Here is an 18,110-nt window from a genome sequence, read left to right as displayed (position 1 = left end):
GTTCCAGGCGGACAGGAAGAGCGAGGCGCGCGCTGGAGCGGAGGACGAAGAGCGGGCAGGCAGGCGGCGCGGCGCGGGCGTCGTGGTCGGAGTGGTCGCACCGTGAAGAGAGGGTGAGGTCAAGGCCGGGCCCAGACGGGCAAGGCGGCGGCCTGCGAGCGCGCTGGCCAGCGGGAGATGCACACGGGAGGCCAATCAGCACGCGGCGCCGCGCTGGTAAGATTGCCAGACGCCCAGAGCATGCAAGGCCCACGTCAACGCTGCACTCGCCGTGCTTCGTGCCTCATCAACGGCGCAAAAAGGGCAAAAAGGGTCCAGCAATCTCGCTGCTCGCGCTGCGCAGACGGTGCCTGGCGCCGGCGCTGCGACCACGGCTCCGCTGTCGCAGCTGGCCGCCGCGCCTCCTTGCCCGCAGCCCCGGCCTGCGCCTGCCGACAAGGGCCTTCCCGTGCTCCCTCCACCCTCCGCCCACCAAGCAAACGCCCTGGCCCTCGTGCGCCAGTGCCGCGCCTCCTCCAAACACCACGCGATGAAGAGGAAGCGCAGCGCGAGCGACGCCGTCGCCCAGGCCCGGCCCCGCCACACGACCCACCCCACCCACCCCGTCCTCCAGCGCTTCTATCCGCAGGTGCTGCCGCTTCGCCAGTTCCTGCTGTCGAGGCTGGCCGGCGCCTCGACCCGCAAGCGGCGCCGCATCGCACAGCTCGGCCTGGGGCGCGAACCAACCGCCGCCCCTGGTGCTGTGGTCGCCGATGATCTGCGAATCCTCCTGGACGACACCTGGGTCGGCGCCGCCCACCACGCGGCCCCCGCCGAGCGTGCCGATCTCGAAAAGGACCTCGAGGTCCTCTCCCAGGAGCTGCCTTCGAGCAGCAGTCCGGGCGACGTCTGCCCCGAGCTCCAGTCGGAGGTGAGATCCCCAAGCGCCGAGTGCTCCCCTGCAATTGGTCCCGCGAGTCTGGGAGCGGTTGACCCCAACTGCCGCCGTACCTGCAGCACCAGTCAGTTGCTTGATCACGCGTGCTGAGCGCCTTGCTCCCCAGATCGTCGACTTTGTCATTCGATCACTGTTCAAGAAGCATCCCGGTCTGCATCGGCCGCCTCACGTCCTTTGCCATGGGTACGAGCGGGCATCGTGCCCGGATCGCGGCCCCGGCCCGCTGCCAGATGCGTCTCCCAACATGTCCGGCATCGTGAGCCGTTATCCCAACAGTCACGTCAAGGCTGTCAAGGGCCCCGCATGGTCCGCGTTGCTTGTCTCGCTGGGCAGCGGCGGCGACCGAATCATGGTGGAATTGCTGATGAACTGTGGGGTTTTTGCTTCCCTAGACGGTCCGAGTGGAGGCTGCTATCAGCTGAGTGGTAAGTTTCTCATTTTAAAGGCAGGATGCCGATCTATCTGAGACCCTACAGGAAAGTCTTTGGCGGACCTTGAGCCCATCTTCCCGCACAGGGACCTGCAGAATAAATCTGCACAGGGGGGAGGCTCCATCCCTGCGCCGGGGCCTAAACGGCCAAGGTACAGGGGTCCGGATAGCCTCACGGCAATAACTTTCGTCAGAAGCCGTATGCTTTACGCGAGAGCCGCCCTCAACGCAAAGGGCGAAGTGCGTTTCGGCCTCCGTCATATTCGTATTGGCCCCCGAACTCCGTGATCTGTTCTAAACTGATGCCTCCAGATGTGCTCAACCGTCTGTCGGATCATACCTCGTTGAAGCAAACCATCCACATCTTGAAATACATCTTCCCCCGCCAGTTCGGCCTGCACAATGTGTTCACTTGCAAGACAAACTTTCGGGAGACATCACAGCCATTCAAGGACTACACGCTGCGTGAGCAGGAAATCTCACGTGACTTGCTGCGCAGGGCGTCCGGTAAAGGCCGGCGCGACTCGAAATCTGGCGACATCAAAGATGTGATACCCAGGAGATTGAGGGGCCATGCCGTGGATCTTGTCCGCCGCTTCCGAGTCCTGCATCGCCGGTGTTCCTACGTTGAACTGCTCCATTACTACTGTCCGACTCTTCCCGAGGAATCCCAGGCTACCTTGAATGGACATGGACATCAGCCATGGTCAAGGGATCGGGATGTCGAGAAGTCGGATATCACTGGAGCTTCGGGGTTGCAGCAGGGCGCCGCGCCTGCCGGAAGTAGCACACACCAGGCCTGTTTCACCGATATGGCGACTCCCGAATATCAAGTGGAGGCCTTCTGCCGTTCCATCATGAAAAATGTCGTACCCAGTCGTCTCTGGGGCGAAGGGGAAACTCAGGCGCACAATAGTCATGCTTTCTTGGCTCAAGTCGGACGATTTGTGCGCCTTCGCCGCTTTGAGAGCCTTACACTTCACGAAGTCATGCAGGATATGAAGGTAAGAAGCGCGCTCTACGCTTCGGAACCATGGCTTATGCGTATAGATTACCGGAGTCGCTTGGCTTCAGCCTCCGAACGCTCACCCAGGACATAAAATGTCACAATCAGATTTCACCAAACGGCGAGAGCTCCTCGCAGAGCTTATTTACTATTTATTCGACTCCTTTCTCATCCTCCTGATCCGCACCAACTTTCACGTAACTGAATCAAATGCCGACAAAAACCGGCTATACTATTTCCGTCATGACGTATGGAGGAAATTGACGGAGCCTGTGTTGGCACACTTGAAGACGACCACCTTCGAGGAAATAAAGGCCGACAGAGCGACTAGGATTTTATCGTCACGTCAGCTTGGCTACAGCCAGGTCCGCCTTTTGCCCAAGAAAATCGGAGCCCGACCAATAACAAACCTTAGACGGCGGGTGCAGATCACGGTAAATGGCAGATCGATCCTGGGGAGAAGCATCAACTCAGTAATGAAGCCGGTCTTCAGTATTCTTAATCTGGAGAAGGTAAGGGTTCCACTGTTGGCGCTTCAATGCGGCTGCTAACCGTGTTCGTAGTCGCACCAGCCTGAGAGACTCGGTTCGTCACTGTTTTCGGTCGGCGAGATGTACTCTCGACTCAAGGCATTCCGCTTTGCTTTGGCACAACGAGGCCTGGTGGAAAAGCCACTCTACTTTGTGAAGGTCGATGTGAAATCCTGCTTCGACACGATCCCCCAGAAGAGGCTGTTAGATATCGTCAGAGACCTGCTAAGTCTTGATGACTATCGTGTCAAGCGGCACGTCGAAGTCAACTCAGCAATTTCCTGCCGGTATTCGAGCAACATGGGGTGTGCTGTGAAGCCGGTCAAGAAGTACCTTGCACAGGCAAGGGGGACGAGTGACGCGCGCGACTTTGCAGGGGTTTTGCGGACGCAGTCGAGGAGCAATCCTCGCAATGCAGTGTTTGTCGACTCGGTTGTTGAGCAACGGCAGAGCAAGGAAGAAGTGATGAAGCTCTTGACGGAGCACGTCGAGCGCAACATCATCAAGATAGGCAAGAAATACTACAGGCAAAAGACGGGCATTCCCCAAGGGTCCGTACTGTCCAGCCTGCTGTGTAGTTTTTTCTACGCGGAACTGGAAGCCGATCTTCTCGGCTTCCTGGGAGCCGACACGAGCGTCTTGCTCCGCTTGATTGACGACTCGTTGCTGATCACCACCGAGCGACAGCACGCTGAACGGTTCCTGCGCGTCATGTACGAGGGCAACGAAGACTATGGCGTCGGCGTGACGAAAGAGAAGACGCTGTTGAATTTTGGCTGCAGCGTAGACGGGGCCGAGGTGCCCCGACTCCCGTCCCTAACAAGCTTTCCGTATTGTGGAACGCTGATCAACACTAGAAATTTGAACATCAGCAAGGACTTCGGGCCAAAGGCTCCACGAGGTAAGCGAGAAGCATGGTGTGTGGGCAGTGGGCTGCAATCGGAGCTGACGACGGGCAGAATTACGCAACGGTCTAACGGTAGAATTCTCAAAGCTTCCGGGGCAGACGTTCCATCGGAAAACGCTGAAGTAAGTTATGAAAACCGGGTCCCCGCCCAGCAGCGTCAGGCTGTTAACCCTTTCCGTCTAGTGCTCTGAAGATGCAGCTGCACGCAATGCTTCTCGACACGTCGTTCAACCTGGAGCGGACGGTTCTTGGCAACCTCTATCGATGCTTCGCCGACACGGCGCGGAAGTGCTGCGAATACCTCAGGTGCCTGCCGGCGCGCAAGCGCAGCAGCGACAGCCTCCTCATCAGTAAGTGCGGGCTCGCGGGGATCGTCGATCAGGTGCGGCGATCAGCTCTCGTGTCCGGGAAGACACGGTCGATCAGCGGGAGGAGAGACATGGGCAAGGATGCGGCTGACGGGTGACGGTGCGCAGAGACAGTTCACGACGTTGCAGCGCTGGCGGCGGCCACGATGCGGCGCAAGAAGGAGGGCAGGAGGGCGGCGGCGTGGCAGGGCTACCAGTGCGAGGTTAGCCGACGTCATACACAATGGTGAGTTGCGCCCACTTGGCTACTGCGCGCTCTGCGGGCTGCCCCTTGGCCGGAAGCAGCTGAAAAAGGCGCCGTGGCTGCCGCGGCTTTCCAACGGCGGGCTTGGGGACTGACTCGCGACAGGCTCTGCTACCGCGCCTTCCAGTCGGTGTTTCAGCGCAGGCCGACCAAGCACGCGCTGCTCCTGCGGTGGCTGGCGGCGCGGGCGGCGGCGGGCAGGCCGCGGGCGGCGGCCGAGCGGGCGGCGCTGGCACAGGCAGCCAGCGCAGGCAGCGCATGAGATAGGGAGGCCGGGAGGCCGCGTGTTGGGCGTGTGCGCGCAGAGCAGGGGAGCGGTGCGGCCCTCCGTTAATTCGCGAATCGCGATCTAGACTGGGCCTGATTCGGCGGGGCGGGCGCGGCGGGCGTGGCGGGCGCGGTGGTGGCAGACAAAGTGGCAGACAAAGGGCCCGGGCGCGTGGGCGCGCGGGCGCGCGGGCATTGGCAGCGGTCGGCGATGATGCAGCGCTGATGCACGCGGGAGGCTGCCGCATCGCAGCCACCTACCTGGGCAGGCTGGCTGCTTCGCCAGCCTCGAGGGCGGCGCCAGCGAGCCACTTCTTGAGCAGGCGTTCCCCACACCAGGCGCATCCAGCACTCCTCGCGCGCCGCTGCTGCGACCAGCTGCTGCTCCTCCACGACGTAGATAATTTCTTTCGCCCGCCCGTGCTCGTTGGTTATTAAGGATCCCGCGCGCCGAAAGCGGTCAAGTGGTGACACCGACAGCTCAAGCGACCGGGGTGTGCGAGTCGCTCCCCCTTCGCCATGCCCGCAACGACGTGCGGTGCGCGCGCCCCATTGCACCCATATATCCCCCGGCTCGACGCGCCCACGAGAGCGCCGTGGCCGAGCCTTGCCAGCATCGCCGAGCAGCCCTTCGTTTTCCCCGAGCATGCCCTCCGCCCGCCTGTGACGCTCGACGACCGCTGTCTCTCCTCCGTTCCCTGCTCCGCCGCCGCCGCCGCCGCCGCCGCCTCCCACACACCCCGTGTCCGCCCCCTCCTGAGACCGATGCCCACGTCGCGCCTGCAGACGATGCAAGCCTTCCAGCACCCGCCCGCTCCCGACTCGCCCCCGGACCTGACCGACTCCAAGTCGTCCAAGTCGTCGTCGCTGCCGGACTCCAGCCTGTCCGAGCTGCCCGGCCCGCATGACATCTCCCACTTCGAGGACATCACCCTCGACGACATCAAGACCACCACGCTGCATGCCGACAAGCACGACTCGGCCAAAGCCTTCCCGCCGCGCTCGCCAATGACGCCCGCCGCAACCCTCACCCGCTCCACCACCCTCCCCACCCCCGGCCCAACTCCCGGCCGCGATCTGACCACCTCGGCGAAGCCCTCCAAGCCAGGCCTACGCGTGAACATCAATGGCTCCGCGAAGGACGCCTCCTCCACGCTCGGCATCCCCAGCCGTCGCGGCATGCGCCGCGGCTTCATCAGCCCCTCGACGCCCTCATTGACTCCCGGCCGCCAGTCCAGATCCCCCTCGCCTGCAGGCGGCGCTTCCCGCTCTCCCCGCTCGCCCTCCAAGCGCTTCACTGCGCCGCCGTCGCCCACCTCGCGCAGCGGCTCGCATGACTTCAAGCCGGGCCTCATGCCCACCGTGCGCAGGCAGTCGTGGCAGCCCGGGAGGAAGACTGTGGAAGAGCTGGAGGCCGAGTATCACGACTCGGACGAAGATCTCCCCGACGACGCCATCATGTGGAACGTCCCCATGTCGCCCCGGCCACCCCACCACCGAGCATCTCGCTCTCCGTCCTTTTCGTCTGTCGCCGAAAGCGTGCCCGACGTGAAGCCCCACGACAACGGGCCTCCCAAGTCCCCGTCGCGATCATCCACTGGCTCCTCCTACGCCGCTTCCACGCACAGCAGCATCCCGGAAGACAGCGAGCTCGACATCGCGCGGACCAAGTCATGGGGCGATGCGCTGGACGACCTCTCGCAGGAGGCTAGGGAATTGACAGAGGCGCTGGAGGAATATGCGGGCGAGACTGAACGCCAGCGCGAGGCGAGGATCCAGAGCGGCGTGGCATCGGCACGGCCGTCGATAGAGAAGAAGAAGAGCAGCCCGTCTTTGGTTCAATTACCTCCGATCCAAAAAGGAAACATCATGATCGACCCTCTGCCGATCAGCAAGGAGAAGGAGAAGGTTCTGAGTCGTACGCGGCCGAGCTGGCTGCCGCCCAAGGACCCCCAGGAAGAGAAGAAGCATCTGAGGGAATATCAGAAGATGATGGCGGCTGCGCAGGAGGCTGGCAAGTACCGCCCTCAGGGTATGGAAGCGTGCACATATTGACTGGTAGCAGAGAGACGAATGGCCACCAAGCTTCAAGAGAAGCAGCAGCAACGCGACACGACCCACACCTCGATTTCACGCATCTGGGACCAGCACGTGCTTCCCAACTGGGAGCAGGTCATCAACGAGCCGCGGACACGCGAGCTGTGGTGGCGCGGCATCACGCCACGCAGCCGCGGCACGGTTTGGAAACGTGCGGTCGGAAACGAGCTGGGCTTGTCCGAGACTGGGTACAAAGCAGCGCTGGAGCGCGCCAAGAAGCTAGACAAGAAGCTGGCCAAACTCGACCCAGAGTCCAGAGGCAATGCCCGCGAGTCCATCTGGTTCGACAGCATCAGGCGGGATACCAACGATGCCTATCCTGAGCTCAAGATCTTCCAGGTTGGCGGCCCCCTGCACGAGAGCCTTCTCGACGTGCTCATGGCCTACGCCATGTACCGTTCCGACGTCGGCTACATCTACGGGACTCACCTCATCGCTGGTCTCTTGATCCTCAACATGTCTCCTGCCGACGCCTTCATCTGCTTGGCCAACGTGCTGAACCGCTCGCTTCCCATGGCTTTCCTCGTCAACGATGCCAACGCCATGCGCCGGGCTCGCGACCTCGTCCTCAAGACGCTGCACTACAAGATCCCCAAGCTGCACTACCACCTCACCGAGGGCCTTTCCCTGGAGCCGGAGGAATACCTCGATCCGCTGTTCCGTACCATGTTCTGCCACGGCCCTGGGCTCGACATTGCGAGCCGCATCTGGGATGTCTACGTCTTCGAGGGCGACAAGTCGCTTGTGAGAGCGGCGGTCGGCGTGCTCGATGCGCTAGAGGGACGCCTGTACGGAAGCAGAGAGGAGGTTCTGTGTCTGTTGGGATGGAGTGCGACGCAAGAGTGGGATGTCAAGGACGAAGACGCGTTTATGAGAGGCGTTCGAAACGCCGGAAAGGTCGATTCTGCCAGCAATGGTGGGGTGAGCCCTGGAAGCGCCAGGTAGCTGTCCCCGTCGAGGCGGCACCACTTGGTCGGATCGAAGCCACGCTCGCGAGAAGCCGCTCCTGAAGAGAAGGGGGAAGATGCATTGTAAAAAGGGGAGATACGTGCATATAAACGTAATTACTAATCCCGGTTGAAGCGGGGCGGGGGGGCGACCAAGGCGCAGTGGATCAATAATTGCGGCAATCAGGGGCCTCGGATTGCGGCGTGGTGCACGGCAATCACACTCTAATGACCGCAAGACTCGTTACGGCGTATCGGCAGTATCATTTTTCACCTTTGCGGCCACCGACCCATCACAGCACGAGCACGAGCATGAGCACGCATCGACTGTTTTCATTTTTTTCGCAACAACACCGTAATGAGACCATGGCTAGGCGACTGATCGGATTTCTTTTTTGTCATGCCTCGGCTTCTGTCCCGCCAGCCTGGTGCTCTACGCTCATTGTTCTGGACCATTTCTTTAAAGTTACCCTTCTCGGCCGCCCGATGGGCACCGCTCTCGGGCGGGCCGCCAACACCGTTGTTTTTTAAACGGTAACTTAGATTCCGGAGGACGGAAAGACGGACTCCGCAACGGATATTATTTCCTTTGAGACTCTCAGCGTTGGAGATGGAGCAACGTTTCTTGGATTCCTTCTACGACACAGGCCCAGCCGGATGGCTCCTCCTGCGCGCGCAAAAGCTACAGGCGGCGGCTGGGCATTTGATAACAGCAATAGGCCTGTTCTCGGGCGATTGAGGCCACACAGGCAGACACGGGGCGTGTCTTGCCGAGTTTTGTTTATTTCCTTGATCGAAGCGCACTTCTGTGCTGTTTTCTACCTAGACTTGTTTTCGTGGAGGGCCAATGGCGAAGGTCTCCTCTGGTTGCTTTCCTTCGAGAAACGGAGCCGGCGCATTCTGCATTGTTGCTTTTATTGTTTTTGTGCACTGTTAGACGGAACTGGATTGGTGGGATGAGTCTTTTGAACGGCCGGATTCTTCGACAACACTCCGAATGGGAAGGGAAGGGGTTGGTGAATGAAGCGCTTGGGGATCAAGGTTGTCGGTAGCCGGTGTTGTCAGACCAGGCGTGGCACACGCGAATGAGACAAGAGAAAGTTTGCATTCTTTCCAAAAGGCAGCCTGGCCGAGTGGGGCATCAACATGTCAATGTCGGAGCGTACCGTGTACAGCTGAAGCACGGATGCACGAGCTTCACATACATAACACGGCCATGGGGAAAAGGCGAAACACGCCGCAGCCACACGGCCGGGGCGCGCCGGGGCCGAAGTTGCATCAGGAAGGTCAGTCCGAAAACCAAAAGGCTTTTGTTTTCCTCGCCCGCTGTGGCGGACGCGGGCAGCCGCCGACGGCGGAGACGAGGGGGTTGGAGTGCGCTATAGGGCGTCGGGCTATAGTAATTAACCGTGGCGCAACTCGACGTCTCAACGGCCAGGCCCAGGAGCAGCACAAAGCTTGGTCCGACGGCCGTCCGTCCTCGTCCAATTTCCACCGCATTCTGCTCGGCCCCACACCATGCAGCACGCGGCACCCGGCCCGCGCGGGCCCGAATGAGTAGCATGTTTGGTTTGTCAAGAGAAACGAACACCCCCGGCGCACGGCTGTGTGTCACCGCCGCGTCTCCCTCCCCGGAAGAAGCCACTTCGTTCATGGCCATGTCTTTCATGCTTTTTGCGCGCCACGGCGCCACGGCGCATCGGTCAGGCTAGCCCGTTTCGGCGGCTGGTTAAGCTTATCTCCCACGTCAAATTGCTGCCTCTGCAATAATCCTGCAATCCTTCACGCCTGCATCTACATGCCATTGTTAATTGTATTGCGCCTCTGTCGCAATCGTCATTTGCCACGGCGCCCGTTCCCCCCCAAAGCAGACGCCGCGGGATCGGCATCGGGATCGTGCATCCGATTGAGCCCAGCCACATCTTAATCCCCCCAACCCAACCAACCCCCCCTCCCCCCTTCCTCATCAGACGACGTGTACTTCGGTTACGTACCTATTGCTGCTGGCCGAACAAGGCAGGGCTCTGTTTGTGAGGGTGAGCGGCCATTATTGGTTTCCTGCGCAGGCGGGGTCCCCGCAGGAAGCGGACGTTGAAGCATTAACATTGAACTGCTCTTGACCTTGATTGGGCCCAGAGAATCCCTGCTCGTGAGCCTTTTTTTTTTTTCTCCCCGATGCAGTCCAGGCATGCAGCCATGTGGATGGCTGCTTGGTCGCATAATCGCCGCTTGTGTGCCGCACTTGCTGAGGCCGCTGGAAGAGACGATGCGCTGTCACTCCCGCTTCGCAAGGCTGCGAAACACTTCCCTGACCCAAGCCAAGTCGGGCAAGTCAGGATGCGTCCCTGCCGACCATATAGTCGCATGCCCGTGGCCCCCTTCGCTTGGGCTCGCCAGTGAGCGATCAACGAAAGACAGGCATGAAGTTTTGATATCATCTTGCTATCTATGATCTATGTAGCCGGCAATAAACGGCGAGGAAATCTCCTGCGCAGAACCGCCATCTGAATAATTAATGCAGGTCCCTCAACATTCCACGATCGTTGCCTCTCTGCGTATATCCACACTCCGCCGTGTCTTCCTGCTGTATAGTAACGTAATATGTATGTATACGAAGATGAACTCTTCCATGAACCCATCGGGCCTGGTTGTTTCCTAGTCGGACATTTGCTTGAGCATCCTCTCCAGGCGGTGGACATGCTTTTTTGTTACTAATGCCCCTCTTTCCCAGCTATTGTCGAGCAGATCGGTTCGAGCTTGTTTCTCGTGCTCTATGACCCGATCGTTGATCTTATACAGGCCTCCCGCCACATGCGTACGTGCTTCCAAAAGACATTTTCTGCGTGTTTCATGCTCTTGACGGTGCGTTTCCTCCATCAGCTCGATCAGGTACGTGCCATCCGCTTCGTAGTCCCGTAAGATGTCCTCAATGGCCGTCTCCGAGTCTACCAGATGCCGGACGAAATGCTGTACACGTGTCAATAGAATCCCTACCTGAAGTTGGCACTGCGGTTGCGAGTGTAGAAGGTGTACTTGCCCTTGATATGCGAGTAAGAACGTCGAAAATGTCCCTTTGGTGCGGCCTCAGACATTCCTCCCATGCCACCTCCTCTACCACCTCCTCGTAGTGACCGTTTGGCTCCGCGTCCGTCGAGGAGAAACCCGCCGTCGAGCTCTTATCTTCGACCGAGCCCTCCTCCACACCTGCTCCAATCATGTCTACCAGAGTTCGCTCGGAGTCGTCATTGTCAGCGCACACTCCTGCTGCGAGACCACCATCATTCAACTTGATCTGAGCTGCCCTGATCTTCTCCATTTGCTTTCGAAGGTTTCGAATGAATCTAGTCTCATCCTTTGGCTGGCCAGGAGTCAAAGTCTGCCCATTGAAAGGGTCTATCAGAGGGCGAGCAGGTGTCTGCAAAGACTTGGACGTTGCTAACAACTGTTGAGGAACATTGATTGTTATCGCCTTTGAATCTGCTCCAGGAGGCTCCGGCACCTTTTTGCTATTACTGGACACAACTCGCTTTGGCTGCGATAGGACGTGTCCATGCGGAATCCTGTCTTCACTGTGTCGCGCTACACTGTCTTCCATCTGGCGCTTTTCAGACCCTACAAGACCTTTTGCTCGAGGGCGAGATGAATCAAGCACATTCGGCTCAAAGTGAGAGATCTCGGGCTTCACTGATCCAACATCCCGCTGAGGAATGGCGTCGAAAAACTGAAGGTTGGAGCTTTCGGCAGGAATAACAGGCTCGCGATACGTTCTGACCGGTTCAATCGCAGACTCCCGCAAGTTCAGCATGTTGTTATGCTCTACGTCATTGGCGCTGTTTGAATCCATACCATGCATGCTGCGAAGGATGGAGGTCGCGGAAGATGGGCTAGATGTCTGATCTTCCAACGGCTCTTCAACTCGTAGCTCGTCGGAATCGAAGTAACTTTCTTGCCTTTGGTTTCGGCTTGGTCTCTTTGTATCCCTTTCGGATTCCGAGCCGAATACACGGGCGTTTCTACTTGAATGACGGGCAAGTGGAGATGACTCCGGCTCGAATGCGGCGGATATTGGCTGATTAGCGAATGAAGAGGAGGAAGATCCAACCGGCGCAGAGACACCGTCGAAGTCTTCCACAGGATTCTCCGGCCCCAGCGAGACAATGCTCCTTGGGCTTGTTGGCTCTGAGGATCCGTCATATCTCTTCATCCGTTTCTCGAACAGCATTGCAGGTAGACTGCTTTCCATCTTGTTCTCGTGGTCCATTGATCTGCGTCGTCCATACCCTTGGGGAGTATCGAATCCTGCGGATCGCTTTCTAGGCAACAGGGATATCGAGGCCGGAGCCGCCTTTGAGAAGTGCTCTTCTTTCTCAATCAGAGAGCTAAATTTGTCCTTTTCAGGCCTATTCCTAGACTTCCCCGCGCTGTAGGTTGTGCGTATAGGCTTTGTGGGGTCTGGAGTTTTGCGTGGTGAATGGTATTCTTGACTAGATGGCTTGTGCAGGTCGTAGACATGCACCGGTGATTTCCTGGAGATTTTTTGATGAAGCAAACCTCGGTTTCCAGTGCCGTTACTTTGTCCATCAGCCTTCGACAAAGCTGTGAGGACATTTCCTTCTTCAAGAACTTCGGCTTTTCCTCGCTGCTCGGACCCATTGAGTAAAGCTGCAGTCTTCTTCTTCCTCACAGAACGCTGTGCAGGCTCAGTTTTCTGCAAATTACCTTTTGGTTTTGCAGTATTCTTCGTAGGCTTGTCAGCAGAGCTGGCTGTATGCTCGAGTGGGTCCGTGTCTCCCTTCTCGAGACGGGTTTCTGATAAGTTGATATTACTTTTGGACCTTGGACTTCCCTTTTGATCCCAAGAGCTGAGGTCAGACTCGTCCGAGCTCACGATCACTATATTTTGTTGAGATCCTCCTGCTCCCGGGGAAGTCTCTTGCTTCTGGTTGATCCTGGGCATTCGCGCAGGCGCTTTCTGGTCGACAGCCTTTGTCTCCATATTTTCTAAGTTCGAGGTTGCGTGATGCTCATGTGCAGCGCTGCCTTCAACTTCGGGGTGAGTAACATGATCGTCATCTTCAGGGGCTCTCTCGCCAACTGCGGTATGACCTTCTCGGTTGGTCCTATCAACTGATTGCTTGACAGGAAGCAGGTCAATTTCCGGCTTCGGCGGTGTCTCCGCGACTTTCTTGGAAAGAATGGACCCTCCGATCTGCGTTTGAGCTGCTTCGGTAACATGGGTGTTTCGAGCCGCCGATGCTCTTGTGACTCTACCTGACGTCTTGCGAACGGTCTTCTGGTGTTGACCCGGCCGATATTCGTCATCACTCTCATCGTCCTCGCTTCTCTCGGGGTTTCTCTTCTGGTCCGGTTGGCGCTTTCGTCCTTGACCTTGAGAGGTTCTCCCCTTCGTCTCACGTTTTCGAGGCTGAGGAGCTGACTGAGTAGCCCCAGTGTCACCCCCCTTCGTTTTCAGAGTCTGACTCAACTGGAAGACTGGCTTTGGACTCTCGTCCGGAAGACTGTAGATGCTGTCTTCATTCTCAGTTCGCATTTCCGTATCCTTCATTGAGGGGTGCGCATCGTTTTCTTTGGTGCCCCCGTCTAAGCCAATTTTTGCCAACTCGGCTGGAGGTACAACCGCAATTTGGTCAACCGCATCAACATCTAGCCCATCATTTCTAGAATACACACCTTCGTCGAAGATTTGCTCTTCGGGAACTTGATCTTTGAGCGCCACGTCATGAGTGGGGTCGTCCTGAACAGCACCATGCTCTGTATTTCTCATTGGCAATGCATCGTGAGCTTGCGGCGGCTCCTTAGCGCCATAAAATAAGGTATTCGATGGCACAACGGCCATGCCATCGGAGCCCGGGTTGCCATCGAACACGTGAGGGACGCTGGATGATCGAGCTGACTGTAACTCCTTCCGATGAGATGCTGTTTCCGGTCTGCACCTTCGCCAGACCTCTTCCATAACGTGTTGGGCTTCATGGGCCCTTGCGAGCTCCACCGAAACTGCTTCTGTGCTATATGGTTCGGCGTTGACGACATAAGTCCAGGGGCCAATGGAGCTCACCAAATCTAGGCGCAGTTCGACTTCGGATGAGATTGCCACGCCACTTATATTCTCAAAGGGAATGTCGACATAGAATGTATGGGTGGCGGCAGGAGGAGCAACGACGACAGTCAAACGGTCTTCGATCAGCATCAGAAGCCGCCCTTGGTGTTCATCAAAGAATAGATCCTGGCCGGCGTGCACTGCACGAGGATAGAATACATTGGCGGATGACCTACACATGTTAGTGTGGGGTACAAGAGAAGCGGCCAAGCGGCGACGCACGCTTGAGATTCCGAGAAACCGTCAAGGACGGTCTGCAGACCGACCATCCATTCCTGCGAGTCGGCGCGGGCAAACGTAGCACTCTCGGTCTGGCTAGGCCAGAAGAGACGCTGATCGACTTTTTTGAGGGCAAGCTCGCTCATGATCATACAAGAAACCAGCATCAAGTCTTCTCTATCGTCCTGAAGCTGGACGAGTCTGCCGAGACCACTCAGTATCGGAGCTGTTGTGTTCTTTTGGCAACCGAGACGTTCAACGGCGCGGTCAGAGCTGCGGCAGAGTTCGTAAAGAAGTAGACCAGCCTGGACTCTATAAGCTCACAGCCTCACTCAGGGCGAGGGTTGACTTGCCCATCGGCGGAGCAGCAGACGGTTGGCCGAGTTGAGGAAAAAGTCGAGCAGGTTGGTGGCCAGATATTCTCCAACTGCATCCTGGACGTGGTTTCCATCCTGCTGTGCCAGAGTCGCCTGGAACGTGTGAGTCGGGACTTCCGAGAGGTGTGAAGGTCTGCCTACAATGACTTCGCATAGCGGCCTGGCTCCGGTGAGGCTGCCATCTGAAGAAAGAGCCACCGTTACTTGGGCGATCAGATGGTCGGATTGAGTGACGTTGTGCGGCATGGCAACAAGCCTGGCGATTCGGAGCCCAGCCAGCTTGCTGGTGGTGAGGAGGGAGAGAAGTGGCGGCTTTGCGAGGGTGACGCAGACATGGGCGAGACGGGAAGGAGGCCAGCGCAGTCGGGGTCCACACGCGCTTTCCCGACGCCGCGTCGCGCACCGCAGCCGACGATGGCACGAGCGGCTACAGGTTGCGAGATATGCCGGACGAAGCGAACACACCCGACTGCTGGTTGGTTCTCTCCTCCCGCCGATGGGAGTGACGCGGTGTAGCTACCCGGAGACAAGAACGCGACTCGTCAGCCCCAGGCAGCCCGCTCGACGGCTCGACGGCTCGACGCGTCGGCGCGTCAGCGCGTCGGCATTCGGGAGACGCGTCCCCCGAGCCGGCTTACCTCATCGTGGTCTTACCAATCAACTCCATGCACCCAACATCGCTCGAGCTGTTAAACCCCCTCTTGCGCCATTCACTTACTTCGTCACCTCATCCTTGTTATTGCCGTTTCCGTCAGCTTCGTCAGAGCTTGATTCGACTGCCTGTCCTTCATTCGCAAGGACCACCATGTCTACAGAAACCCTTGGCCGTTCCGAGACGTCGGCCGGCGTCCCCAACCTTCAACCCGCGTTTCTGTCCCTGTTCTCCAGAAAGCGTCGCGCCGGGACCCCACCAAGCCTCCCGCCGCCGTCCGGTGAGCGCCGGGACCAGTCGCTCTGCGAGACGCCCCTCGATCTTCGGGATACAACGTCATTGGACCATCTCGCTGCCGCCACCAAGGAGACGGTCCTGTACCTGGCCTATGGCTCCAATCTGTGCTACGAGACCTTCCAGGGCAAGCGAGGCATCAGGCCGCTATCACAGATCAACGTCGTCGTGCCCTCGCTCCGTATCACATTTGACCTGCCCGGCATTCCCTACACCGAGCCATGCTTCTCCAACTCGGGGTTGAGAAACCCTGCCTCGGGAAACGAAGGTGAGGCTGCCTCGGAGAAGACGCCGTTGTTCGCGCCTGCTTCCGGGTACAACAAGGACCGCTGGAAGAAGGGCCTTGTTGGCGTCGTCTACGAAGTAACGCTCAGTGACTACGCCCACATCATTGCCACTGAAGGCGGCGGTACCGGCTACAAGGATGTGCTTGTGGACTGCTACCCTCTGGACGACAGGGACTCGGTGCCCGATCAGCCCACGGGCCAGCTGTTCAAGGCGCACACCCTCTTCGCACCGACCCAAGAAGGCGGGCGCCTCAAGAGACCAGATCCATCCTACGCCCAGCCATCCGCACGGTACCTCAAGCTCATCACTGATGGGGCTGAAGAACACGACTTACCCAGGGACTACAAGGAGTATTTGTACGGGATCCAGCCGTACACCATCACAAGCAGACGCCAACGTGTGGGACAGATGATCTTCAACACCATCTGGCTGCCGCTCTTCCTCGTGATGATAGCACTCCAGGAAGCATTCCAAGACAAGAACGGCAACAGTCCGAGCTGGGTGGCCGCTTTTGCCAACGCCCTTGTGAATGCGGCCTGGGCCTCGTATGATGGAGTCTTCAAGAGACTCTTTGGCGATGGCGAACGCACGGTCGAGAAAGGGGATGAGGAAATGCAGGCGTCAGCATGCTGTATACGTCGTAGGGTGCGCAACATTGGATCTGACGCGAGGACGAAATAACATGCCCGCGCGGCAAGGCATCCTGGGTGCGGATCCGGCCTTTGTATCCGAGAAGATTCAAACTTAGCAATGAAATGCGGCTTTGCGATGGCCTGCCGGCGCTCTTCGTCAGCGCAGAAGGGGTCCGCGGAGATGGTCAGAGCGCACCCCCGAGCTTCCCCGCAGACGCCGTCATCCGCCTCGGCTGCTTCAAGTACTTTATCCTTCCGTCCGCCCTCGCTCTCACATGGCTTCAAAGAATCCGCCATGAACTTGTCAGCGGCCTTCAGAACTGGGTACCCATGGGCGCAGGCGCCGCTCATTGTGAGCGCGCCCATGCGCCTTATTGCACTCGCGCCGCTAGCCGTCCAAGTGTCGCGCGCAGGTGAGCTCCACCACTGCTTGTGTGCCATCCACGGAGAGATATTGACGGACGCCACCAGGTGGCCTCGGCTTCATTGCCGCCGGGAGCGATACAAGCATCCTCGAGCCCAATCTCCGCGAAGCCCACCAGCAGCTCACAGCCGACCCCATTCCCGGCTCAGACCCGCGCACGGTGCTTCCTATCGGCGTGGGCTTCATCAACTGGGGCGCAGACCTCGGGCAAGCAACCGCTCTGCTGGGGAAATACACGCCTGCCGCGGCTTGGTTCTTCGCACCGCGCGAGACGGACCATCTCCGGCTCTGGGCGAGCACCATCCGCGAAGCCACCCGGAGCCGCACGAGCATCTGGGTCCAGGTCGGCACCGTTGCCGAGGCCCTGGCCGTGACGCTGGCGTGCAAGCCGGACGTCCTGGTCGTCCAGGGCACCGATGCGGGCGGCCATGGCCGCGAGCGCGGCGCCGGCATCATTGCTCTCATGCCCGAGGTCGCCGACGCCGTCGCCGACCTGGACCTGGCCCCAGAGGAGACGCCGGCCCTGGTTGCCGCGGGCGGCATCGCCGATGGCCGTGGCGTCGCAGCAGCGCTGGTCTTGGGGGCAGAGGCCGTCGTCTTGGGCACGCGTTTCCTCGCGAGTCCGGAGGCGGCCATTGCGCCGGGCTACAGGGCCGAAGTCATCCGGGCAAGCGACGGCGGCGTCGGCACGGCGCGGACCAAGGTCTACGACCAGCTGCGCGGCACTACGGACTGGCCAGAGGGATTCAACGGGCGGGGAATCCTGAACCGGAGCTGGGAAGACGCGGAGAAGGGCATGCCGGTCGAGGAGAACAAGAAGCTCTATGAAGAGGCCGTCAAGCTCGGCGACGGCGGCTGGGGACCACAGGGGAGGATGACGGCGTATGCAGGCACGGCTGTGGGGCTGGTGAAAAGGGCGATGGCGGCAAAGGAGATTGTGGAGGAGGTAAGAGAAGGCGCAAGAAGCGTCCTGCGTGGGCAGGACGAGTCTTGTTGGACAGGCCGCACGTAGAGGATCGGCGGCGGTCAATTTCTTTCGCAATGCAATGCAATGGTGGGATGGATTTCTGGTGTTGCAACGGCTGACTCGACGATCCTGATATCGGTTGGCGACGACAAAAACACGCGGGTCCAGAACTCGGCACGCAGGTGCTTCTCGACGTCATGTCGGGCCGAGAGGGCGCAGCTCGACTCTTTATATTCGACTGCTTCGTATTCGGAGACGATGGAGAGGGCTGCCGGTGCCGCAAAAATTTGGAGAACTCGGTGAGCACCTGTCCCAATTTGCGCGAGCAGGCGCCACATGCTGGGCCGGGCATGAGGATTCCAGCCTCGACACAATGGCCAGCCACTCCTTCTTCGGAGCGCGCGGC

At 59.1% G+C, this 18,110-nt stretch overlaps 5 protein-coding genes across 5 annotated transcripts; 4 read left to right on the top strand and 1 right to left on the bottom strand.

Annotated features, from left to right (window-relative positions):
- Positions 1 to 529: 529 nt before the first annotated feature.
- BKCO1_5200060 (telomerase reverse transcriptase) lies at positions 530 to 4,684 on the top strand (the record flags this gene model as incomplete). The annotated part of the gene is made up of 10 exons (XM_020277077.1): positions 530 to 910; positions 1,044 to 1,362; positions 1,414 to 1,632; positions 1,680 to 2,371; positions 2,418 to 2,885; positions 2,937 to 3,804; positions 3,863 to 3,932; positions 3,994 to 4,160; positions 4,287 to 4,404; positions 4,528 to 4,684. The coding sequence occupies 10 exons, from the start codon at positions 530 to 532 to the stop codon at positions 4,682 to 4,684; spliced, it is 3,459 nt and encodes a 1,152-aa protein (XP_020127347.1).
- Positions 4,685 to 5,208: 524 nt separating this feature from the next.
- On the top strand, positions 5,209 to 7,731 carry BKCO1_5200059 (tbc domain protein; the record flags this gene model as incomplete). The annotated part of the gene is made up of 2 exons (XM_020277075.1): positions 5,209 to 6,721; positions 6,755 to 7,731. 2 exons carry the CDS (start codon positions 5,209 to 5,211, stop codon positions 7,729 to 7,731), a joined length of 2,490 nt encoding a protein of 829 aa, XP_020127397.1.
- A 2,657-nt stretch (positions 7,732 to 10,388) lies between these two features.
- BKCO1_5200058 (regulator of microtubule dynamics protein 2) lies at positions 10,389 to 14,222 on the bottom strand (the record flags this gene model as incomplete). The annotated part of the gene is made up of 3 exons (XM_020277074.1): positions 10,389 to 10,678; positions 10,728 to 14,023; positions 14,074 to 14,222. 3 exons carry the CDS (start codon positions 14,220 to 14,222, stop codon positions 10,389 to 10,391), a joined length of 3,735 nt encoding a protein of 1,244 aa, XP_020127398.1.
- A 1,030-nt stretch (positions 14,223 to 15,252) lies between these two features.
- Positions 15,253 to 16,362, top strand: BKCO1_5200057 (gliotoxin biosynthesis protein; the record flags this gene model as incomplete). The annotated part of the gene is made up of 1 exon (XM_020277073.1): positions 15,253 to 16,362. One exon carries the CDS (start codon positions 15,253 to 15,255, stop codon positions 16,360 to 16,362), a length of 1,110 nt encoding a protein of 369 aa, XP_020127389.1.
- A 246-nt stretch (positions 16,363 to 16,608) lies between these two features.
- BKCO1_5200056 (2-nitropropane dioxygenase) lies at positions 16,609 to 17,749 on the top strand (the record flags this gene model as incomplete). Its single annotated transcript, XM_020277072.1, has 2 exons — positions 16,609 to 16,726; positions 16,785 to 17,749. The coding sequence occupies 2 exons, from the start codon at positions 16,609 to 16,611 to the stop codon at positions 17,747 to 17,749; spliced, it is 1,083 nt and encodes a 360-aa protein (XP_020127390.1).
- Between the last annotated feature and the right edge of the window lie 361 nt (positions 17,750 to 18,110).

The sequence above is a fragment of the Diplodia corticola genome (assembly GCF_001883845.1).
Source record: "Diplodia corticola strain CBS 112549 chromosome Unknown scaffold52, whole genome shotgun sequence".
Taxonomy (NCBI): domain Eukaryota; kingdom Fungi; phylum Ascomycota; class Dothideomycetes; order Botryosphaeriales; family Botryosphaeriaceae; genus Diplodia; species Diplodia corticola.
Note: the sequence above shows the minus strand (reverse complement) of the source record. Positions and strands in the feature narration are given on the sequence as shown.